This window comes from Oncorhynchus clarkii, chromosome 5, assembly GCF_045791955.1.
Source record: "Oncorhynchus clarkii lewisi isolate Uvic-CL-2024 chromosome 5, UVic_Ocla_1.0, whole genome shotgun sequence".
NCBI classification, from domain to species: domain Eukaryota; kingdom Metazoa; phylum Chordata; class Actinopteri; order Salmoniformes; family Salmonidae; genus Oncorhynchus; species Oncorhynchus clarkii.
The window spans coordinates 83,938,091-83,963,207 of record NC_092151.1 but is presented as its reverse complement, the minus strand read 5'-3'; the positions used below and the strand labels follow the sequence as shown (position 1 = coordinate 83,963,207).

General features: G+C 46.1%; 1 protein-coding gene across 1 annotated transcript in view; it reads left to right on the top strand.

The window, feature by feature from the left end:
* The window catches only part of LOC139409476 (ribonucleoprotein, PTB-binding 2), a 123,971-nt gene that overhangs the window by 89,775 nt on the left and 9,079 nt on the right, over positions 1-25,117 (top strand). Inside the window, exons 7-14 of the mRNA XM_071154670.1 lie at positions 3,545-3,643; positions 4,277-4,388; positions 9,134-9,426; positions 12,352-12,460; positions 12,754-12,911; positions 15,227-15,325; positions 19,880-20,011; positions 21,163-21,378. Coding sequence (XP_071010771.1) covers positions 3,545-3,643; positions 4,277-4,388; positions 9,134-9,426; positions 12,352-12,460; positions 12,754-12,911; positions 15,227-15,325; positions 19,880-20,011; positions 21,163-21,378 — 1,218 coding nt within the window. The remainder of the gene's footprint in view (positions 1-3,544; positions 3,644-4,276; positions 4,389-9,133; positions 9,427-12,351; positions 12,461-12,753; positions 12,912-15,226; positions 15,326-19,879; positions 20,012-21,162; positions 21,379-25,117) is intronic.

Sequence of the window (25,117 nt, the reverse complement as noted above, 5' to 3'; positions counted from 1 at the left end):
TCTTACAGCGTGTTCTAAATGTGTGTACTGTTACAGCATGTTCTAAATGTGTGTACTGTTACAGCGTGTTCTAAATATGTGTACTGTTACAGCGTGTTCTAAATGTTACAGCGTGTTCTAAATGTGTGTACTGTTACAGCGTGTTCTAAATGTTACAGCGTGTTCTAAATCTGTGTACTGTTACAGCATGTTCTAAATGTTACAGCGTGTTCTAAATGTTACATCGTGTTCTAAATGTGTGTACTGTTACAGCATGTTCTAAATGTTACAGCGTGTTCTAAATGTTACAGCGTGTTCTAAATGTGTGTACTGTTACAGCATGTTCTAAATGTTACAGCGTGTTCTAAAAAATGTACTGTTACTGCATGTTCTAAATGTGTGTACTCTTACAGCGTATTCTAAATGTGTGTACTGTTACAGCGTCTTCTAAATGTGTGTACTGTTACAGCGTCTTCTAAATGTGTGTACTGTTCAAGCGTGTTCTAAATGTGTGTACTGTTACAGCATTTTCTAAATGTTACAGCGTGTTCTAAATGTTACAGTGTGTTCTAAATGTTACAGTGTGTTCTAAATATGTGTACTATTTTAGCATGTTCTAAATCTGTGTACTGTTACAGCATGTTCTAAATGTTACAGCGTGTTCTAAATGTTACAGCGTGTTCTAAATCTGTACTGTTAAAGCGTGTTCTAAATGTGTGTACTATTACAGCGTGTTCTAAATCTGTACTGTTAAAGCATGTTCTAAATCTGTGTACTGTTACAGCGTGTTCTAAATGTTACAGCGTGTTCTAAATGTTACAGCGTGTTCTAAATCTGTACTGTTAAAGCGTGTTCTAAATGTGTGTACTGTTACAGCGTGTTCTAAATGTTACAGCGTGTTCTTAATGTTACAGCGTGTTCTAAATCTGTACTGTTAAAGCGTGTTCTAAATCTGTGTACTGTTACAGCGTGTTCTAAATGTTACAGCGTGTTCTAAATCTGTACTGTTAAAGCGTGTTCTAAATGTGTGTACTGTTACAGCATGTTCTAAATGTTACAGCGTGTTCTAAATGTTACAGCGTGTTCTAAATCTGTACTGTTAAAGCGTGTTCTAAATGTTACAGCGTGTTCTAAATGTTACAGCGTGTACTAAATCTGTACTGTTAAATCGTGTTCTAAATCTGTGTACTGTTACAGCGTGTTCTAAATGTTACAGCGTGTTCTAAATCTGTACTGTTAAAGCGTGTTCTAAATGTGTGTACTATTACAGCATGTTCTAAATGTTACAGCGTGTTCTAAATGTTACAGCGTGTTCTAAATCTGTACTGTTAAAGCGTGTTCTAAATGTTACAGCGTGTTCTAAATCTGTACTGTTAAAGCGTGTTCTAAATGTGTGTACTGTTACAGCGTGTTCTAAATGTTACAGCGTGTTCTAAATTTTACAGCGTGTTCTAAATCTGTACTGTTAAAGCGTGTTCTAAATGTTACAGCGTGTTCTAAATCTGTACTGTTAAAGTGTGTTCTAAATGTGTGTACTTTTGCAACATGTTCGACATGTGTGTACTGACAAGTAAAAAAATATTTCACCTTCATTTTACCAGGTAGGCTAGTTGAGAACAAGTTCTTGTTTACACCTGCGACCTGGCCAAGATATAAGAGAACAGTACGACACAACACCACAAAGTTACTCATGGAATAAAAAAGCGTACAGTCAATAACACAATAGAAAAAAAAGTAAGTCTATATACAGTGTGTGCAAATGGCACGAGGAGGTAAGGCAATAAATAGGCCATAGTAGCAAGTACAGTAATTACAATTTAGCAAATGAACACTGGAGTGATAGATGTGCAAGTAGAAATACTGGTGTGCAAGCGCAGAAAAGTAAATAAAAACAATATGGGGATGAGGTAGGTAGATTGGATGGGCTTTTACAGATGGGCTATGTACAGCTGCAGCGATCGGTTACCTGCTCAGATAGCTGATGTTTAAAGTTAGTGAGGGAAATATGTTTCCATCTTCAGTGATTTTTGTAATTCGTTCCAGTCACTGGCAGCAGAGAACTGGAAGGAAAGGCTGCCAAAGAGGTGTTGGATTTGGGGATGACCTGTGAGATATACCTGCTGGAGTGCGTGCTACGGGTCGGTGTTGTTATCGTGACCAGTGAGCTGAGATAAGGTGGGGATTTACCTAGCAAAGACTTATAGATGACCTGGAGCCAGTGGGTCTGGCGACGAATATTTAGAGAGGGCCAGCCGACTAGAGCATACAGGTCGCAGTGGTGGATAGTATATGGGGCTGTGGTGACAAAACGGATGGCACTGTGATAGACTGCATCCAGTTTGCTGAGTAGAGTGTTGGAGGCTATTTTGTAAATGACATCGCCGAAGTCGAGGATCGGTAGGATAGTCAATTTTACTTGGGTATGTTTGGCGTTGTGAGTAAAGGAGGCTTTGTTGCGGAATAGAAAGCAGATTCTAGCTTTAATGTTGGATTGGAGATGTTTAATATGAGTCTGGAAGGAGAGTTTACAATCTAACCAGACACCTAGGTATTTGTAGATGTCCACATATTCTAAGTCAAAACCATCCAGAGTAGTGATGCTAGACGGGCTGGCAGGTGTGGGCAGCGAACGGTTGAAAAGCATGCATTTAGTTTTACTAGCGTTTAAGAGCAGTTGGAGGCCACGGAAGGAGTGTTGTATGGCATTGAAGCTCGTTTGGATGTTTGTTAACACTGTTACAGTGTGTTCTAAATGTGTTACAGTGTGTTCTAAATGTGTGTACTGTTACAGCGTGTTCTATATGTGTGTACTGTTACAGCGTGTTCTAAATGTGTGTACTGTTACAGTGTGCTCTATATGTGTGTACTGTTACAGCGTGTTCTATATGTGTGTACTGTTACAGCGTGTTCTATATGTGTGTACTGTTACAGCGTGTTCTAAATGTGTGTACTGTTACAGTGTGCTCTATATGTGTGTACTGTTACAGCGTGTTCTAAATGTGTGTACTGTTAGTGTGCTCTAAATGTGTGTACTGTTACAGTGTGTTCTAAATGTGTGTACTGTTACAGTGTGCTCTATATGTGTGTACTGTTACAGCGTGTTCTAAATGTGTGTACTGTTAGTGTGCTCTAAATGTGTGTACTGTTACAGTGTGTTCTAAATGTGTGTACTGTTACAGTGTGCTCTATATGTGTGTACTGTTACAGTGTGCTCTATATGTGTGTACTGTTACAGTGTGCTCTATATGTGTGTACTGTTACAGCGTGTTCTAAATGTGTGTACTGTTACAGTGTGTTCGAAATGTGTGTGTACTATTACAGAGTGTTCGAAATGTGTGTACCGTTACAGTGTGTTCGAAATGTGTGTGTACCATTACAGTGTGTTCGCAATGTGTGTGTACTGTTACAGTCTGTTCTAAATGTGTGTGTACTGTTACTGTGTGTTCTAAATATGTGTGTACTGTTACTGTGTGTTCTAAATGTGTGTGTACCGTTATAGTGTGTTCTAAATCTGTGTGTCCTGTTACAGCGTCTTCTAAATATGTGTGTACTGTGTCTTTCCCAGAGTTCCATGTTGGGGAACGGTCTGGTGCTTCAGAATCTAATGCACATGCAGCTGGCCCAGCAGCAGCTCCTGCACATCAAAGACAAGCACATGAGCAATGTGAGGCATGCCAACGTGTGTGTGTGTGTGTGTGTTCGTGTGTGTGTTGGGTTTTCGATTGGCTGCTTCTGTCACTCATTCCTAATGAAATGTAACAACATTAGGAAAGCTCTACTCTGCACAGCTAATGGGTTCTGTGCAGAAATGATAGGGGTAAAAAATTATTCTCACAATATTGAAACTTCTGTTCTCTTTATTACCCGAATGGTCATGTGAGGTATAGCAATATAAAAATTATTTACATTACTCTGGGTGTCTGCGTATTCTATGTAATTTTAAAAGGGCAGACAGACTTGAGAGAGAGAAGAGTGTGTGTGTGTGTGTTCTCTGTTAGCTCCCTCTATCCTGCTGTACATGTAGTACTGCTCTCAGTGTATGTGGAGTAGAGACATGCTAAGTTGAGTTGTGAGATCATTTTCCATTTCTGCATTAGTCTGACAACCCTCTTCTTAGCTTTTCCTCTACTTCTCTTCTCCCACAATCCCCTTCTCTCATGCTCTCTTCACTCTCAATTGATCACCTTTTGCCTCTCCTCTCACTATCATTCACCTCTTTTTCACCTCCTTTCTCCTCCCCTCTCCCTTTGTATTTCCTCTCCTCTTCCTCCTCTCTTTCTTCCCCCCCCCCCCATAGGTATCTAGTCTGTTGGGTGACCCCTCTCGTCTACTTCTACAGAAAGTGCTTGGTCTCAGACCTCCAGCCCCCATGGCCCTGGGAAAGGGTCTGCTGGGTGACTCCCCCACTGGTGAGTGCCCTGGGCTCGGTACGCATAGCCCTACAGCCCCCTTAGCACCACCTAGCCTGGACGTTCGGCCTCTCTCTGTAACTGTTCCTCAGACAGACCAACCACATTTGCAATTCAAATCTTCCAAATGAGAATGTCACTATTTATGCAAATGTATTGAAATCTCTGTGGTTGTGATCCATTTATCTATGTTTGCTAGTGTTTGTTTGTTTGCATTGTTTTGTTTGCTGCGGGCCCGTAAGGGCTGAGGCTGCTCTGGGCGATGCAGGTCATTCATCACAGGGATATTAACAGTTAGAATGAATGTAATCTGGGTATTCCTGGATGAAAGACAGAAACAGAGTAGTGTTCTGTTCTGTGCTGCAGTGCTCCTGGTAAATACATAATAACGTATGAGGTGTTCCGTTCAGAAATGTCATAACCTGAGTTAATGTAATCTTTACTTTCTCCTGGGTAGATAATGGTATTTTAGTTTTGCATATATGGAGCTGTATACTGTATTATAAACCAGGTGGTTTGAGCCCTGAATGCTGATTGGCTGAAAGACATGGTATGAAAGACCACGGGTTTGACAAAAACTTTTTACTCTTCTAATTACGTTGGTAGTAAAGAAAAAGGAGGCCGTCACACTGTTAAAACTCCCAATAGTTCTTTACTAGTAGTCTTTATTATCCCAGCACCTATATGTTTTAAAGGATGTGTGTATGACCGCAAACTTTTCTAATTACGTTGGTAACCAGTTTATAACAGCAGTAAGGCACCTCGGGAGTTTGTGGTATATGGTCAATATAGTGCTGTATCCAGAACAGCCCTTAGCCATGGTATATTGGCCATATACCACACGTTCTCGGGACTGCTTAATTAACCGTGCTTGATAATATAGTTAGGATGCACCTAATCTCTTTAAAGCCTATAGCTTGAGAACAGCATGTATACTATACTGTGTGCACTGCTAGCAGTAAGTGAGGGGACCAGTCTGTGACTGTAGTTTACTGTAGGCTAGCATTAAGTGAGGGGACCAATCTGACTGAGGTATACTGTAGGCTAGCAGTAAGTTAGGGGTCCAGTCTGTGACTGTAGTTTACTGTGGACTAGCAGTAAGTAGGGGACCAGTCTTTGACTGAAGTTTACTGTAGGCTAACACTAGTAGGGGACCAGTCTGTGACTGCAGTTTACTGTAGACTAGCAGTAAGTAAGGGGACCAGTCTGACTGTAGTTTACTGCAGGCTAGCAGTAAGTGAGGGGACCCGTCTGTGACTGTAGGCTAGCAGTAAGTGACGGGACCAGTCTGTGACTGTAGGCTAGCAGTAAGTGAGGGGACCAGTCTGACTGTAGTTTACTGTAGGCTAGCAGTAAGTGAGGGGACCAGTCTGTGACTGTAGTTTACTATAGGCTAGCAGTAAGTGAGGGGACCAATCTGACTGTAGGCTAGCAGTAAGTGAGGGGACCAGTCTGTGACTGTAGTTTACTGTAGGCTAGCAGTAAGTAGGGGAACCAGTCTGACTATAGTTTACTGTAGGCTAACAGTAGTAGGGGACCAGTCTGTGACTGTAGTTTACTGTAGGCTAGCAGTAAGTAGGGGACCAGTCTGTGACATTAGTTTACTGTAGGCTAGCAGTAAGTGAGGTGACCAGTCTGTGACTGTAGTTTACTGTAGACTAGCAGTAAGTAGGGGACCAGTCTGACTGTAGTTTACTGTAGTCTAGCAGTAAGTGAGGGGACCAGTCTGTGACTGTAGTCTAGCAGTAAGTGAGGGGACCAGTCTGACTGTAGTTTACTGTAGTCTAGCAGTAAGTGAGGGGACCAGTCTGTGACTGTAGTCTAGCAGTAAGTGAGGGGACCAGTCTGACTGTAGTTTACTGTAGGCTAGCAGTAAGTAGGGGAACCAGTCTGACTATAGTTTACTGTAGGCTAACAGTAGTAGGGGACCAGTCTGTGACTGTAGTTTACTGTAGTCTAGCAGTAAGTGAGGGGACCAGTCTGTGACTGTAGTCTAGCAGTAAGTGAGGGGACCAGTCTGACTGTAGTTTACTGTAGTCTAGCAGTAAGTGAGGGGACCAGTCTGTGACTGTAGTCTAGCAGTAAGTGAGGGGACCAGTCTGACTGTAGTTTACTGTAGACTAGCAGTAAGTGAGGGGACCAGTCTGACTGTAGTTTACTGTAGTCTAGCAGTAAGTGAGGGGACCAGTCTGACTGTAGTTTACTGTAGGCTAACAGTAGTAGGGGACCAGTCTGTGACTGTAGTTTACTGTAAGCTAGCAGTAAGTGACGGGACCAGTCTGACTGTAGTTTACTGTAGGCTAGCAGTAAGTGAGGGGACCAGTCTGACTGTAGTTTACTGTAGGCTAGCAGTAAGTGAGGGGACCAGTCTGACTGTAGTTTACTGTAGTCTAGCAGTAAGTGAGGGGACCAGTCTGACTGTAGTTTACTGTAGGCTAACAGTAGTAGGGGACCAGTCTGTGACTGTAGTTTACTGTAAGCTAGCAGTAAGTGAGGGGACCAGTCTGACTGTTGTTTACTGTAGGCTAGCAGTAAGTGAGGGGACCAGTCTGTGACTGTAGTTCACTGTAGTCTAGCAGTAAGTGAGGGGACCAGTCTGTGACTGTAGTCTAGCAGTAAGTGAGGGGACCAGTCTGTGACTGTAGTTTACTGTAGTCTAGCAGTAAGTGAGGGGACCAGTCTGTGACTGTAGTTTACTGTAGTCTAGCAGTAAGTGAGGGGACCAGTCTGTGACTGTAGTTCACTGTAGTCTAGCAGTAAGTGAGGGCACCAGTCTGTGACTGTAGGCTAGCAGTAAGTGACGGGACCAGTCTGTGACTGTAGGCTAGCAGTAAGTGAGGGGACCAGTCTGACTGTAGTTTACTGTAGGCTAGCAGTAAGTGAGGGGACCAGTCTGTGACTGTAGTTTACTGTAGGCTAGCAGTAAGTGAGGGGACCAATCTGACTGTAGGCTAGCAGTAAGTGAGGGGACCAGTCTGTGACTGTAGTTTACTGTAGGCTAGCAGTAAGTAGGGGAACCAGTCTGACTATAGTTTACTGTAGGCTAACAGTAGTAGGGGACCAGTCTGTGACTGTAGTTTACTGTAGGCTAGCAGTAAGTAGGGGAGCAGTCTGTGACTGTAGTATACTGTAAGCTAGCAGTAAGTGAGGGGACCAGTCTGACTGTAGTTTACTATAGGCTAGCAGTAAGTGAGGGGACCGGTCTGACTGTAGTTTACTGTAGTCTAGAAGTAGGTGAGGGGACCAGTCTGACTGTAGTTTGCTGTAGACTAGCAGTAAGTGAGGGGACCAGTCAGTAACTGTAGTTTACTGTGGACTAGCAGTAAGTAGGGGACCAGTCTGTGACATTAGTTTACTGTAGGCTAGCAGTAAGTAGGGGACCAGTCTGACTGTAGTTTACTGTAGTCTAGCAGTAAGTGAGGGGACCAGTCTGTGACTGTAGTCTAGCAGTAAGTGAGGGGACCAGTCTGACTGTAGTTTACTGTAGTCTAGCAGTAAGTGAGGGGACCAGTCTGTGACTGTAGTCTAGCAGTAAGTGAGGGGACCAGTCTGACTGTAGTTTACTGTAGGCTAGCAGTAAGTAGGGGAACCAGTCTGACTATAGTTTACTGTAGGCTAACAGTAGTAGGGGACCAGTCTGTGACTGTAGTTTACTGTAGTCTAGCAGTAAGTGAGGGGACCAGTCTGTGACTGTAGTCTAGCAGTAAGTGAGGGGACCAGTCTGACTGTAGTTTACTGTAGTCTAGCAGTAAGTGAGGGGACCAGTCTGTGACTGTAGTCTAGCAGTAAGTGAGGGGACCAGTCTGACTGTAGTTTACTATAGGCTAGCAGTAAGTGAGGGGACCGGTCTGACTGTAGTTTACTGTAGTCTAGAAGTAGGTGAGGGGACCAGTCTGACTGTAGTTTACTGTAGGCTAGCAGTAAGTGGGGGGCCAGTCTGACTGTAGTTTACTGTAGGCTAACAGTAGTAGGGGACCAGTCTGTGACTGTAGTTTACTGTAAGCTAGCAGTAAGTGACGGGACCAGTCTGACTGTAGTTTACTGTAGGCTAGCAGTAAGTGAGGGGACCAGTCTGACTGTAGTTTACTGTAGGCTAGCAGTAAGTGGGGGGCCAGTCTGACTGTAGTTTACTGTAGTCTAGCAGTAAGTGAGGGGACCAGTCTGACTGTAGTTTACTGTAGGCTAACAGTAGTAGGGGACCAGTCTGTGACTGTAGTTTACTGTAAGCTAGCAGTAAGTGAGGGGACCAGTCTGACTGTTGTTTACTGTAGGCTAGCAGTAAGTGAGGGGACCAGTCTGTGACTATAGTTCACTGTAGTCTAGCAGTAAGTGAGGGGACCAGTCTGTGACTGTAGTCTAGCAGTAAGTGAGGGGACCAGTCTGTGACTGTAGTTTACTGTAGTCTAGCAGTAAGTGAGGGGACCAGTCTGTGACTGTAGTTTACTGTAGTCTAGCAGTAAGTGAGGGGACCAGTCTGTGACTGTAGTTCACTGTAGTCTAGCAGTAAGTGAGGGCACCAGTCTGTGACTGTAGTTTACTGTAGGCTAGCAGTAAGTGAGGGGACCAGTCTGACTGTAGTTTACTGTAGGCTAGCAGTAAGTAGGGGACCAGTCTGTGACTGTAGTTCACTGTAGGCTAACAGTAAGTAGGGTACCAGTCTGTGAATGATACTAGGTCTTGTGTCTTTCCTCTATCCATTCTTGCCCCCCACCCTCTCTCTCTTGCCTCTCTCTCCCCCTCCACAGAGTTAGGTCAGGAGTCCCTGCCAATGTCCAGTCAGGCCTCAGTATCGGCAGCGGGCATGATGCCCTACCTGCAGGCGCAGACACACCTGGGAACAGCCGTGGAAGGGGAACAGAACGGGGCCTGCATCTACACCACAGCCTCTGACAGGCAACCAGCCCCTCCTGGGACCATGGCGAATGCTCAGCCCCAGGGACAGAGCTACTACCTGGGTCCCCCACCACCTAAAGCTCCAGGGGGCCACCAGCCCGGCCGACACAGCTACAGCAGCACTGAGAGTAGCCCAGCTAGTGGAGTGAGTATAGAGCACAGACACAACAAAACAATGTAACAGCACAACAACACAAGAGCACAACAATACAACAACACAACAATACAAAAACACAACAACACAACAACACATTGGCATTGACTGAGACACCGGTAGCTCTCTTTCCTGCCAGCCAGCACTAGCTCTCCTGCCCTGCCTTCTGCCTCTCGTTTCCTTGGCTGTTGGTTCCTGTCTCTCTCTCTTTCTTTCACCAGTCTGTCTCTACCCATCTACTGTATCTGTCTTTTTGTCCGTCCACCTCACCTCCTCCTTTCTTTCCTTCACCCCTTCACTTTGAGGGAGCACTCTAGAGAGAGATGGCCCTAGGGTTCGCTGGTTTTAGACTGTCATCTGTCTGTCAGTCAGTCAGTCAGTCAGTCAGTCTCTCCCTCTCTCCTCCTCTCTCTTTTCCTTTCTGTCTATGTCCTCCTCCTCCTCTCTGTCTCTGACAGATCTGATTTGTTTATGAGTTGGTGTTCTGTGGCCTAGGGCCTATTCGCCGTACTTAGCCCTCAGAAACTCTGGCTTCTTTCACACACACACACACACACACTGAAGGGTCTGTTTCCTCAGTATTGAACTTAAATGCACCCCCCCACACACTCACTTGTTAATTTTCTCTCTGGCTCTTCGCTCTCTCTCTCTCTCTTTATCCCTCTCTGTCTGTCGCTCTCTTTCTCTTCGCTCTCTCTCTTTGTCTGTCTCTCTCTCTGTCGGTCTCTGTCTCTCTCTCTCTTTGTCCGTCTCTCTCTCTCTCTTTGTCTGTCTCTTTCTCTCTCTCTCTTTGTCTGTCTCTCTCTCTCTGTCTGTCTCTGTGTGTGTGATGACATGACCTGTGTTTCATCATTAGTTTTCTCCCACTCTGGAGAGACTCTTACAGAAGCCACAGAGTCACCATAAAAGAGTCCACATAACACCATGTGTGTGTCCACCATGCAACCAGGCACTGACATATGACCTGAGTGGAGTTTATGGGGAGGATAGAACGAACCTTAAGTCACATGATAGAATAACAAGCTGGGATACACACGGCTGTATGGGGTGGCTAGGTAGTTATATAGAGGGCTGACTGTGAGGCAAGCCGGGATACACACGGCTGTATGGGGTGGCTAGGTAGTTATATAGAGGGCTGATTGTGAGGCAAGCCGGGATACACACGGCTGTATGGGGTGGCTAGGTAGTTATATAGAGGGCTGATTGTGAGGCAAGCCGGGATACACACGGCTGTATGGGGTGGCTAGGTAGTTATATAGAGGGCTGATTGTGAGGCAAGCCGGGATACACACGGCTGTATGGGGTGGCTAGGTAGTTATATAGAGGGCTGATTGTGAGGCAAGCCGTGATACACACGGCTGTATGGGGTGGCTAGGTAGTTATATAGAGGGCTGATTGTGAGGCAAGCCGGGATACACACGGCTGTATGGGGTGGCTAGGTAGTTATATAGAGGGCTGATTGTGAGGCAAGCCGGGATACACACGGCTGTATGGGGTGGCTAGGTAGTTAGATAGAGGGCTGACTGTGAGGCAAGCCGGGATACACACGGCTGAATGGGGTGGTTAGGTAGTTATATAGAGGGCTGATTGTGAGGCAAGCCGGGATACACACGGCTGTATGGGGTGGCTAGGTAGTTATATAGAGGGCTGATTGTGAGGCAAGCCGGGATACACACGGCTGTATGGGGTGGCTAGGTAGTTAGATAGAGGGCTGACTGTGAGGCAAGCCGGGATACACACGGCTGAATGGGGTGGTTAGGTAGTTATATAGAGGGCTGATTGTGAGGCAAGCCGGGATACACACGGCTGTATGGGGTGGCTAGGTAGTTATATAGAGGGCTGATTGTGAGGCAAGCCGGGATACACACGGCTGAATGGGGTGGTTAGGTAGTTATATAGAGGGCTGATTGTGAGGCAAGCCGGGATACACGCGGCTGTATGGGGTGGCTAGGTAGTTATATAGAGGGCTGACTGTGAGGCAAGCCGGGATACACACCGCTGTATGGGGTGGCTAGGTAGTTATATAGAGGGCTGACTGTGAGGCAAGCCGGGATACACACGGCTGTATGGGGTGGCTAGGTAGTTATATAGAGGGCTGACTGTGAGGCAAGCCGGGATACACACGGCTGTATGGGGTGGCTAGGTAGTTATATAGAGGGCTGATTGTGAGGCAAGCCGGGATACACACGGCTGTATGGGGTGGCTAGGTAGTTATATAGAGGGCTGACTGTGAGGCAAGCCGGGATACACACGGCTGTATGGGGTGGCTAGGTAGTTATATAGAGGGCTGATTGTGAGGCAAGCCGGGATACACACGGCTGTATGGGGTGGCTAGGTAGTTATATAGAGGGCTGACTGTGAGGCAAGCCGGGATACACACGGCTGTATGGGGTGGCTAGGTAGTTATATAGAGGGCTGACTGTGAGGCAAGCCGGGATACACACGGCTGTATGGGGTGGCTAGGTAGTTATATAGAGGGCTGATTGTGAGGCAAGCCGGGATACACACGGCTGTATGGGGTGGCTAGGTAGTTATATAGAGGGCTGATTGTGAGGCAAGCCGGGATACACACGGCTGTATGGGGTGGCTAGGTAGTTATATAGAGGGCTGACTGTGAGGCAAGCCGGGATACACACGGCTGTATGGGGTGGCTAGGTAGTTATATAGAGGGCTGACTGTGAGGCAAGCCGGGATACACACGGCTGTATGGGGTGGCTAGGTAGTTATATAGAGGGCTGATTGTGAGGCAAGCTAGGTGGCAACACAGTCTTAAAGGATGTACAGCATTTTGACTTGAACATTTACAGCATTGTTGAATGCATTAATGATACGTTAGTACGATGGGTTGTTCATGACTTGGTTATTTACTTAGGGAACAGTGTGGTAAAGTCCAATGTTATCTCTGTCTGTCTCCAGGCTCCCAGCAGTCAGTTCTCTCTCCTGGGTGAACCCCCTAAAGAGATGAAGCTACCTTCCAATCCATACCTGAATCTAGCTAGTGTGTTACCTGGCATGGTGCTGCAAGGTAAAGCACACACACACAGCACACACACACACACACACACACAGCACAGCACACACACACACACAGCACACACAACACACACACACACACACACACACACACACACACACACACACACACATTCATTGTTATAACCCAGTATAAGGGACATGTTGCTCGTTTTAAAATGTTTCTTATAACTTGTTGGGGCTTGTTATTAAAAAATGACTCACATTAACTATTACAGATGATGTCCTCTTTTTCTGTGTGTATTTGACTGTTTTCTCTGTGTGGTTGTTTGGTCTGTCATGCAGCCCCGACAGCCTGTAAAATGCAGACAGGGCAGCCTCTAGTTGGGGTGTACAGCAGTGCTATGCCCCCTGTCTCCCAACCCTCCGCTTCCCAAACCCCAGCACCCTACAGCACCGATACCTCTGCAGACTACAGTCACTACAGCCAGGCATACTCACAGGTAACACACACATGCACACGCATGCACACACAGACACGTGTGTTTACACAGGAGTGAGCACACACCCAAACTGTTGAGCTCTGCACAGTAAGTCATTATGTCTTCCATGCTTCCTCATAGAGACAGGTTGTTTTTGCAATTACTCACAATTGTGTCATGTGTTGGAGAGATGGAGAAAGAGTGGGGTGTGTTGCGGTAGATAGGGTAGTGAAAAGAGAGAGTGGGGAGAGGTAGAGAGAAAGGAACAATAGGAGATATATGAGTGAGAGAGTATGTATGTGTAATGTTTATTGTTCATTTTTATTGTTTATTTCACTTTTGTATATTATCTACCTCACTTGCTTTGGCGATGTTAACATATGTTTCCCATGCCAATAAAGCCCCTTGAAGAGGAGAGAGAGAGAGATAGGTTAAAGGAGAGAGATTGGTTAAAGGAGAGAGGAGAGGGAGATGGGTTAAAGGAGAGAGAGATGGGTTAGAGGAGAGAGAGATGGGTTAAAGGAGAGAGAGTGATGGGTTAAAGGAGAGAGAGAGATGGGTTAAAGGAGAGAGAGTGATGGGTTAAAGGAGAGAGAGTGATTAGTTAAAGGAGAGAGATGGGTTAAAGGAGAGAGGAGAGGGAGATGGGTTAAAGGAGAGAGAGATGGGTTAGAGGAGAGAGATGGCTTAAAGGAGAGAGAGATGGATTAGAGGATAGAGAGTGATGGGTTAAAGGAGAGAGAGGAGAGAGAGATGGGTTAAAGGAGACAGAGGAGAGAGAGATGGGTTAAAGGAGAGAGAGATGGGTTAAAGGAGAGAGAGATGGGTTAGAGGAGAGAGAGATGGGTTAGAGGAGAGAGAGATGGGTTAGAGGAGAGAGAGATGGGTTAGAGGAGAGAGAGATGGGTTAAAGGAGACAGAGGAGAGAGAGATGGGTTAAAGGAGAGAGAGATGGGTTAGAGGAGAGAGAGATGGGTTAGAGGAGAGAGAGATGGGTTAGAGGAGAGAGAGATGGGTTAGAGGAGAGAGAGATGGGTTAGAGGAGAGAGAGATGGGTTAAAGGAGAGAGAGTGATGGGTTAGAGGAGAGAGAGATGGGTTAAAGGAGAGAGAGTGATGGGTTAGAGGAGAGAGAGATGGGTTAAAGGAGAGAGGAGAGGGACATGGGTTAAAGGAGAGAGAGATGGGTTAGAGGAGAGAGAGTGATGGGTTAGAGGAGAGAGAGATGGGTTAAAGGAGAGAGAGTGATGGGTTAGAGGAGAGAGAGATGGGTTAGAGGAGAGAGAGATGGGTTAAAGGAGAGAGAGTGATGGGTTAAAGGAGAGAGGAGAGGGAGATGGGTTAAAGGAGAGAGAGATGGGTTAGAGGAGAGAGAGATGGGTTAAAGGAGAGAGAGTGATGGTTTAAAGGAGAGAGTGATGGGTTAAAGAGAGAGAGAGATGGGTTAAAGGAGAGAGAGATATAGGTTAAAGGGGAGAGAGATGGGTTAGAGGAGAGAGAGATGGGTTAAAGGAGAGAGAGTGATGGGTTAAAGGAGAGAGAGAGATAGGTTAAAGGAGAGAGAGATGGGTTAAAGGAGAGAGAGATGGGTTAAAGGAGAGAGAGATGGGTTAGAGGAGAGAGTGATGGGTTAAAGGAGAGAGAGATGGGTTAAAGGAGAGAGGAGAGGGAGATTGGTTAAAAGAGAGAGAGATGGGTTAGAGGAGAGAGAGATGGGTTAAAGGAGAGAGAGTGATGGTAAGGGTAGAGAGGAGAGAGAGTGTGTATTTTGTTCCATCTGGTGCTCCACTCCCACACACTGCTAGACCATATAAAACAATAGAACAGTATCTCACTCTCTCTCTTTCTCTCTCTCGCTCCAAACCACCATACTACACAACTACTTCTACAGTACCATCAGTTTCCATCTTTCTGTAACGTAATGCCATTGTAACGTAACGCCGTTGTAACGTAACGTAACGCCGTTGTAACGTAACGCCATTAAAAAGTCATGTTATTGTAACGAACTGTGATTGTAGTGTAAAGTATTTGTAGCGTAATGTGATTGTAACGTAATGTGATTGTAGTGTAAAGTGATGTGATTGTAGTGTAAAGTGATGTGATTGTAACTTAATGTGATTGTAATGGTATTGTAATGTGATTGTAACGTAATGTGATGGTAACGTAATGTGATTGTAGCGTAATGCGATTGTAATATCATTGTAACATAATGTGATTGTAGCGTAATACGATTGTAATGTCATTGTAACGTAATGTGATTGTAACGTAATGTGATTAACGTTATATGATTGTAATGTCATTTTAATGTAATGTAATGTGGGCGTGATTGTATTGTAGGAGGCTGTGCAGCAGTGGTACCAGCACTACCAAGCCCAGAGCTACAGCACCGCCCCACAGGAGAGCCAAGCTAAGGACTATAGCAAGGAGCACACACAGGTCAGTGTAGTGTGTTCTCAGTTACTATATTATCCCCCAGGGGAACACTGATCAGCATCATAACACAGGTCAGTGTAGTGTGTTCTCAGTTACTGTATTATCCCCCAGGGGAATACTGATCAGAATCATAACACAGGTAAGTGTAGTGTGTTCTCAGTTACTGTATTATCCCCCAGGGAAACACTGATCAGAATCATAACACAGGTCAGTGTAGTGTGTTCTCAGTTACTATATTATCCCCCAGGGGAACACTGATCAGAATCATAACACATGTCAGTGTAGTGCGTTCTCAGTTACTGTATTATCCCCCAGGGGAACACTGATCAGAATCATAACACAGGTCAGTGTAGTGCGTTCTCAGTTACTGTATTATCCCCCAGGGGAACACTGATCAGAATCATAACACAGGTCAGTGTAGTGCGTTCTCAGTTACTGTATTATCCCCCAGGGGAACACTGATCAGCATCATAACACAGGTCAGTGTAGTGCGTTCTCAGTTACTGTATTATCCCCCAGGGGAACACTGATCAGCATCATAACACAGGTCAGTGTAGTGCGTTCTCAGTTACTGTATTATCCCCCAGGAGAACACTGATCAGCATTATAACACAGGTCAGTGTAGTGCGTTCTCAGTTGCTGTATTATCCCCCAGGGGAACACTGATCAGCATCATAACACAGGTCAGTGTAGTGCGTTCTCAGTTACTGTATTATCCCCCAGGGGAACACTGATCAGAATCATAACACAGGTCAGTGTAGTGTGTTCTCAGTTACTGTATTATCCCCCAGGGGAACACTGATCAGAATCATAACACAGGTCAGTGTAGTGTGTTCTCAGTTACTGTATTATCCCCCAGGGGAACACTGATCAGAATCATAACACAGGTCAGTGTAGTGTGTTCTCAGTTACTGTATTATCCCCCAGGGGAACACTGATCAGAATCATAACACAGGTCAGTGTAGTGTGTTCTCAGTTACTGTATTATCCCCCAGGGGAACACTGATCAGAATCATAACACAGGTCAGTGTAGTGTGTTCTCAGTTACTGTATTATCCCCCAGGGAAACACTGATCAGAATCATAACACAGGTCAGTGTAGTGTGTTCTCAGTTACTATATTATCCCCCAGGGGAACACTGATCAGAATCATAACACAGGTCAGTGTAGTGTGTTCTCAGTTACTGTATTATCCCCCAGGGGAACACTGATCAGAATCATAACACAGGTCAGTGTAGTGTGTTCTCAGTTACTGTATTATCCCCCAGGGAAACACTGATCAGAATCATAACACAGGTCAGTGTAGTGCGTTCTCAGTTACTGTATTATCCCCCAGGGGAACACTGATCAGAATCATAACACAGGTCAGTGTAGTGCGTTCTCAGTTACTGTATTATCCCCCAGGGGAACACTGATCAGAATCATAACACAGGTCAGTGTAGTGCGTTCTCAGTTACTGTATTATCCCCCAGGGGAACACTGATCAGAATCATAACACAGGTCAGTGTAGTGCGTTCTCAGTTACTGTATTATCCCCCAGGGGAACACTGATCAGCATCATAACACAGGTCAGTGTAGTGCGTTCTCAGTTACTGTATTATCCCCCAGGGGAACACTGATCAGCATCATAACACAGGTCAGTGTAGTGCGTTCTCAGTTGCTGTATTATCCCCCAGGGGAACACTGATCAGCATCATAACACAGGTCAGTGTAGTGCGTTCTCAGTTACTGTATTATCCCCCAGGGGAACACTGATCAGAATCATAACACAGGTCAGTGTAGTGTGTTCTCAGTTACTGTATTATCCCCCAGGGGAACACTGATCAGAATCATAACACAGGTCAGTGTAGTGTGTTCTCAGTTACTGTATTATCCCCCAGGGGAACACTGATCAGAATCATAACACAGGTCAGTGTAGTGTGTTCTCAGTTACTGTATTATCCCCCAGGGGAACACTGATCAGAATCATAACACAGGTCAGTGTAGTGTGTTCTCAGTTACTGTATTATCCCCCAGGGGAACACTGATCAGAATCATAACACAGGTCAGTGTAGTGTGTTCTCAGTTACTGTATTATCCCCCAGGGGAACACTGATCAGCATCATAACACAGGTCAGTGTAGTGTGTGCTCAGTTACTGTATTATCCCCCAGGGGAACACTGATCAGAATCATAACACAGGTCAGTGTAGTGTGTTCTCAGTTACTGTATTATCCCCCAGGGGAACACTGATCAGAATCATAACACAGGTCAGTGTAGTGTGTTCTCAGTTACTGTATTATCCCCCAGGGGAACACTGATCAGAATCATAACACAGGTCAGTGTAGTGTGTTCTCAGTTACTGTATTATCCCCCAGGGGAACACTGATCAGAATCATAACACAGGTCAGTGTAGTGTGTTCTCAGTTACTGTATTATCCCCCAGGGGAACACTGATCAGCATCATAACACAGGTCAGTGTAGTGTGTGCTCAGTTACTGTATTATCCCCCAGGGGAACACTGATCAGAATCATAACACAGGTCAGTGTAGTGTGTTCTCAGTTACTGTATTATCCCCCAGGGAAACACTGATCAGAATCATAACACAGGTCAGTGTAGTGTGTTCTCAGTTACTGTATGTCAGGGTTACCTGGCACCTCAGGGTCACGACACACGAGGTACCTGGCACGTCTGGGTCACAACACACGCGGTACCTGGCACGTCAGGGTCACGACACACGCGGTACCTGGCACGTCAGGGTCACGACACACGCGGTACCTGGCACGTCAGGGTCACGACACACGCGGTACCTGGCACGTCAGGGTCACGACACACGCGGTACCTGGCACGTCAGGGTCACGACACACGCGGTATGTTACCTCAGGGTCACGACACACGCGGTACCTGGCACGTCAGGGTCACGACACACGCGGTATGTTACCTCAGGGTCACGACACACGCGGTACCTGGCACGTCAGGGTCACGACACACGCGGTACCTGGCACGTCAGGGTCACGACACACGCGGTACCTGGCACGTCAGGGTCACGACACACGCGGTACCTGGCACGTCAGGGTCACGACACACGCGGTACCTGGCACGTCAGGGTCACGACACACGCGGTACCTGGCACGTCAGGGTCACGACACACGCGGTACCTGGCACGTCAGGGTCACGACACACGCGGTACCTGGCACCTCAGGGTCACGACACACGCGGTACCTGGCACCTCAGGGTCACGACACACGCGGTACCTGGCACCTCAGGGTCACGACACACGCGGTACCTGGCACCTCAGGGTCACGACACACGCGGTACCTGGCACGTCAGGGTCACGACACACACAGTATGTCACCTCAGGGTCACGACACACGCGGTACCTGGCACATTAGGGTCACTACACACAGGTGATACAATAACTGCCTTCAACACACATGCACATCTCACATATGCTGTCATCCAACATGAAACGTTACCCGTGAAGCAGAACTATCGCCCTTCACGGAGTTCAGTCTTAGAAGCTTGTGTGTCTGCATATGACTGCCTCATGCCCACTGACTCCCAATTATCCACCAGGCAGCCATCTTGTACACAGCATTCTACTGAAAACACAAACTAAACAAGTCACCCAAACTCACACCTCAATCACTAACCAGAGAGCAGCAGGGTCTGGTGGGTTTAATGGAAGGATCCCAGATGAGCCCCCATTATGTTACGCCTCTAGGAAGAGGGAACGCAACACCCTGCTACAACTCAACTCTCCGTGAAGTGAAAGAGGTATGGACTGTAGGTGTGAGTAAGGATGACAAAAGGCAGAGAATTTACCATTTACTAGGAATGTATTCCTTCGCACGGTAATATGGGGATAAGGGGCTGGACGGAACCAAAGCAAAGAAAGTAGATATCAAAGCCCCCCCCTCTCCTATCTTACCTGCCTACCCACTACTTACCTAATTAAGCACCACCTGGTGCCCTAACCAAAATACAGGGGGTGGTCCGCCCAGGTCTTATCTAGTGTGCCTAGATAGTGAATATACTACGGGTATATGTATGCCCGCGGGCCTCTTGCCTAAGCACTCCCTAAGTGCTTTGCCCTTCCCCCTGGGAGCAAATGAAACAGAATATTAAACAAGCCACTTCACAACAAAACTGAAAAAACTAACTCAGGCCATTAAAGAAGCTCTGACAAAGCAACAAACACAGAACATACCAAAGCTGCTACCAACAACAACTAACATAGTACATACCAACGACCAACATGCTATACCCCTCAGCCATCAACCTCCTCTCTCAGCAATGATCTATATCACAATCAATCTCTCTGCAATGACCTCCCAGCAATGTTCTCTCTTCTGAGCAGAACACTGGCTTTTATATACTGTAGCTTCAGAAGGCATTGGAAATTGGAGACAGCTGCGTCCTGACGAGGGGGCCAGGTCAGCTCTCCAATTAATCGTGGAGTTGACCAATCAGCTGCTGGGGGATTTCAGGAAGCCATCTCCTGAAACACACTCAAATACACAATCTACAACACAGAAACTGGGGAACGTAACAGCAACACATCCATGTTGTGTTCCAGCAGGCTGTGGCAGCGGCGGTGCCATCCTATGGGGATTACAGCTCTTACATGCAGGCTGTCAGTCAATACTACTGTCAGCCTCCGATGACCCAACCACCTCCCCAGGTCTACCAGCACAGAGACCCTACCAAGGTACACTACAGCACAGTACACAATGTCACTGTTAAGATGCAGCGCACAATGTCACTGTTAATTAAGACAGCGCACAATGTCACTGTTAATTAAGACAGCGCACAATGTCACTGTTAATTAAGACAGCGCACAATGTCACTGTTAATTAAGACAGCGCACAATGACACTGTTAATTAAGACAGCGCACAATGACACTGTTAATTAAGACAGCGCACAATGACACTGTTAATTAAGACAGCGCACAATGTCACTGTTAATTAAGACAGCGCACAATGTCACTGTTAATTAAGACAGCGCACAATGTCACTGTTAATTAAGACAGTGCACAATGTCACTGTTAAGACACATAGTCACATATCAAGCCTCTAATATCGGAACCGGGTCTTGAGAGAATACCAAGCCTCCAAAAGCCACACCCCAGATGTCCAAACCCTAGTTTGTCAACACCTCCAACCCAATGTCCCAGAGACTTCACAACTCCAATCTATCTTCTCTATGTATAAGCGTACACCATAAGGGTACACTATTAAGGTACACCATAAGGGTACACTATTAGGGTACATCATAAGGGTACAACAGTGCCCACCGAAACACTCCCTACTCCCCCTTCTTTCTCTAGATGTAATACACATTAACATCATCACTTAGCCTGTACCTTGGACTCCCATGTCCCAGCTTTCATCCAACACTGTCCAATCCCTGGCTGTAACCTCATACCCCAGCTCACACTATATCCCATTCTTGTCACGTCTCTCTCTGGTTGACTTTAGTGACCCCCGCTCTCCTACCCAAGCTACCCCTTCCTATAACCCCTCCCTGTACCCTTCTTATGCTCCCTCCTGGGGTATAATCTATCGTAGTAGTATGTCAGTGGCCCCCGGTGAGGAAGGCCTGTGGTATTTAGATGCTGGTGTGTTTATTTGGGGAGCATGACACTCCTCACCCCAACCCAGGACACAGATATCCTGCTGGGAGAGATTGTCTGTCCACACCAGAGCAGGTGTCGCGTCATAAGACCAAGGAAGTTGTGTGTGTGTGTGTGTGTAATAATAGGAGTTAGAGGTGAGTAAGCCCCTGAGTGAGCTTCGCCATGCATTCATTAACTGTTTGTGTGTTTGTTTTCTCTCTCTCTCTTTCTCTCTGTCTGCTAGGAGGCTGATGTGTGTAAGTCGCTGGGTGTGTCTCTCCATGCAGTCAGTAACGGCGGTGCCCAGTCGGTGCTGCCCGCCGCGGTCCTGCCAGCCTACAGCACCATGCCTATGATGTCAGGCTTCATGGCCGCGCCACCTCACGCCACACACCCACCCAGCTCCACCACACACATCCAGAGTGCCCACGCCACCAATGAATGGAACCAGTACTACTACGTAAGTAACATGATGTTGATGGTGATGAACTTTCCGTTAGAGACACCGTACTCATTATGGCCAAACTCCAGGAACACCATGGAAGTTGGAGAACCAATGCAACTGCTATATTTAAACCTTCTACAGTGATATAAGTAAGGAGTAGTCCCAATGAAGAGCCAGTACTAGGAGTAGTCCCAATGAAGAGCCAGTACTAGGAGTAGTCCCAGTGTAGAGCCAGTACCAGGAGTAGTCCCAGTCTAGAGCCAGTACCAGGAGTAGTCCCAGTCTAGAGCCAGTACTAGGAGTAGTCCCAGTCTAGAGCCAGTACTAGGAGTAGTCCCAGTGTAGAGCCAGTACTAGGAGTAGTCCCAGTGTAGAGCCAGTACTTGGAGTAGTCCCAGTGTTGAGCCAGTACTAGGAGTAGTCCCAGTGAAGATCCAGTACTAGGAGTATTCCCAGTGAAGATCCGGTACTAGGGCTATTCCCAGTGTAGAGCCACTACTAGGAGTAGTCACAGTGTAGAGCCAGTACTAGGAGTAGTCCCAGTGTAGAGCCACAGGCCAGCTCATAGCCTGTGGCAAAAATGAGAGGGTCATGAACAACAGGTATAGGCCAATCAAAATGGTTATTTATTATAAACCAAAATCTATTAACTTTAAACAAAGAAAAGGAATGAGGTGTGAAAGTATCATAATGTAGGGTGTAAGTAAAGTGCAGGGATGTGTGAATCAGTGTGTGTGTGAATATGACTGAGTGAAAACTACGTAAAACAACAAAGCAACAAACAAAACAGGATCATACCTGGAGGAGCAGAGAGAGAGAGACAAGAGTGGTTATTGAAGAAGTTTAAATACCCTGAGCCCAGGTGGCTCCAATCACTAACGACCCTCCTCTGCCTGCAGGAGGAACCGCCCCTGCAATGCAGAGGAGGGGCTGTGACCAGAGCCAGTACTAGGAGTAGTCCCAGTGTAGAGCCAGTACTATCATATTATTAGTACTATTAGTAGTTTCTTAATCTCGGACACCCAGAACTAAAATATTGCGTAATTGCTTCAGATGCTCGATTTAAGTTCTGGGGGAGACGTTTTAGAAAATATACTAAATCAAATCAAATCAAATTTTATTTGTCACATACACATGGTTAGCAGATGTTAATGCGAGTGTAGCGAAATGCTTGTGCTTCTAGTTCCGACAATGCAGACTAGCAAAGTCTCCATCCCTCTAAACATAGACTCTCAGCCAGGATCTGGTAAGTCTAGAGGCCAAATGTCCCCTTACGAAATACGAAAGATGCAAGCACCTGTGAAATTGTGACTTGTCCAAATAATCAGTGACATAAGTTGTCCATCCCACAGTCTGTCGACAGATGCTACTACCATTTATGTTACCTGCATTTGTCGACAAGAGATTTGTAGTGGTACTAGATGCATTATCCTGGACGGCTGTAGTAGCAGTGTGTGACGTTTGAGCGAGGGAGAGTAGGAGAATGAGCTGAGATGAGCAGACAGCCTAGTGGGAGGATTTACTCAGAGACTTGAGTTGAACTCATGTCTCTTAAAGATTTACATCTACAGTACCAGTCAAAAGTTTAGACACACCTACTCATTCAAGGGTTTTTCTTTATTTTTTACTATTTTTTTCATTGTTAAATAATAGTGAAGACATCAAAACTATGAAATAACACGAATCATGTAGTAGCCAGAAAAAGTTTTAAACAAATTAAAATATATCATGTAGTAACCCTTCAATCAACATTTATTTTATATTTGAGATTCTTTACTGTAGCCACCCTTTGCCTTAATAATAGCTTTGCACACTTTTGCCATTCTCTCAACCAGCTTCATGAGGTAGTCCCCTGGAATGCATTACAATTAACAGGTGTGCCTTGTTAAAAGTTATTTTGTGGAATTTCCTTCTTAATTGTCAGGAATCAAGGTAAGACGCAGGTGCAGACTGTGTGAAGTAACAATGTTTATTGTAACCACCGGGGCAGGTAAATGACAGGTCAAGGCAGGCAAATCAAATCAAAGTTTATTTGTCACGTGCGCCGAATACAACAGTGAAATGCTTACTTACAGGCTCTAACCAATAGTGCAAAAAATGTATTAGGTGAACAATAGGTAAGTAAAACAGTAAAAAGACAGTGAAAGATAACAGTAGCGAGGCTATAAAAGTAGCGAGGCTACATACCAGTTAGTCAGGCTGATTGAGGTAGTATGTACATGTAGATATGGTTAAAGTGACTATACATATATGATGAACAGAGAGTATCAGTAGGGTAAAATAAGGGTTGGTGGGTGGCGGGACACAATGCAGATAGCCCGGTTAGCCAATGTACAGGAGCACTGGTTGGTCGGCCCAATTGAGGTAGTATGTACATGAATGTATAGTTAAAGTGACTATGCATACATGATAAGCAGCGGCGTAAAAGAGGGGTTGGGGGGGGGCACACAAAGCAAATAGTCCGGGTAGCCATTTGATTACCTGTTCAGGAATCTTATGGCTTGGGGGTAAAAACTGTTGAGAAGCCTTTTTGTCCTAGACTTGGCACTCCGGTATCGCTTGCCATGCGGTAGTAGAGAGAACAGTCTATGACTGGGGTGGCTGGGGTCTTTGACAATTTTTAGGGCCTTCCTCTGACACCGCCTGGTGTAGAGGTCCTGGATGGCAGGCAGCTTAGCCCCAGTGATGTACTGGACCGTACACACTACCCTCTGTAGTGCCTTGCGGTCGGAGGCCGAGCAATTGCCGTACCAGACAGTGATGCAACCAGCTCTCGATGTTGCGGCTGTAGAACCTTTTGAGGATCTCAGGACCCATGCCAAATCTTTTTAGTTTCCTGAGGGGGAATAGGCTTTGTCGTGCCCTCTTCACGACTGTCTTGGTGTGTTTGGACCATTCTAGTTCATTGTTGATGTGGACACCAAGGAACTTGAAGCTCTCAACCTGCTCCACTACAGCCCTGTCGATGAGAATGGGGGCGTGCTCAGTCCTCCTTTTCCTGTAGTCCACAATCTCCTTAGTCTTGGTTACGTTGAGGGATAGGTTGTTATTCTGGCACCACCTGGCCAGGTCTCTGACCTCCTCCCTATAGGCTGTCTCGTTGTTGTCGGTGATCAAGCCTACCACTGTCTCATCTTCAAACTTAATGATGGTATTGGAGTCGTGCCTGGCCATGCAGTCATGGGTGAACAGGGAGTACAGGAGGGGCTAAGCACGCACCCCTGGGGAGCTCCAGTGTTGAGGATCAGCGTGGCAGATATGTGTTGCTACCTACTCTCACCACCTGGGGGTGGTCCGTCAGGAAGTTCAAAATCCAGTTGCAGAGGGAGGTGTTTAGTCCCAGGATCCTTAGCTTAGTGATGAGCTTTGAGGGTACTATGGTGTTGAACGCTGAGCTGTAGTCAATGAATAGCATTCTCACATAAGTGTTCATTTTGTCCAGGTGGGAAAGGGCAGTGTGGAGTGCAATAGAGATTGCATCATCTGTGGATCTGTTTGGGCGGTATGCAAATCAGAGTGGGTCTAGGGTTTCTGGGATAATGGTGTTGATGTCAGCCATTACCAGCCTTTCAAAGCACTTCATGGCTACGGACGTGAGTGCTACTTGTCTGTAGTCATTTAGGCAGGTTGCCTTTGTGTTCTTGGTCACAGGGACTATGGTGGTCTGCTTGAAACATGTTGGTATTACAGACTCAATCAGGGACATGTTGAAAATGTCAGTGAAGACACCTGCCAGTTGGTCAGCACATGCCTG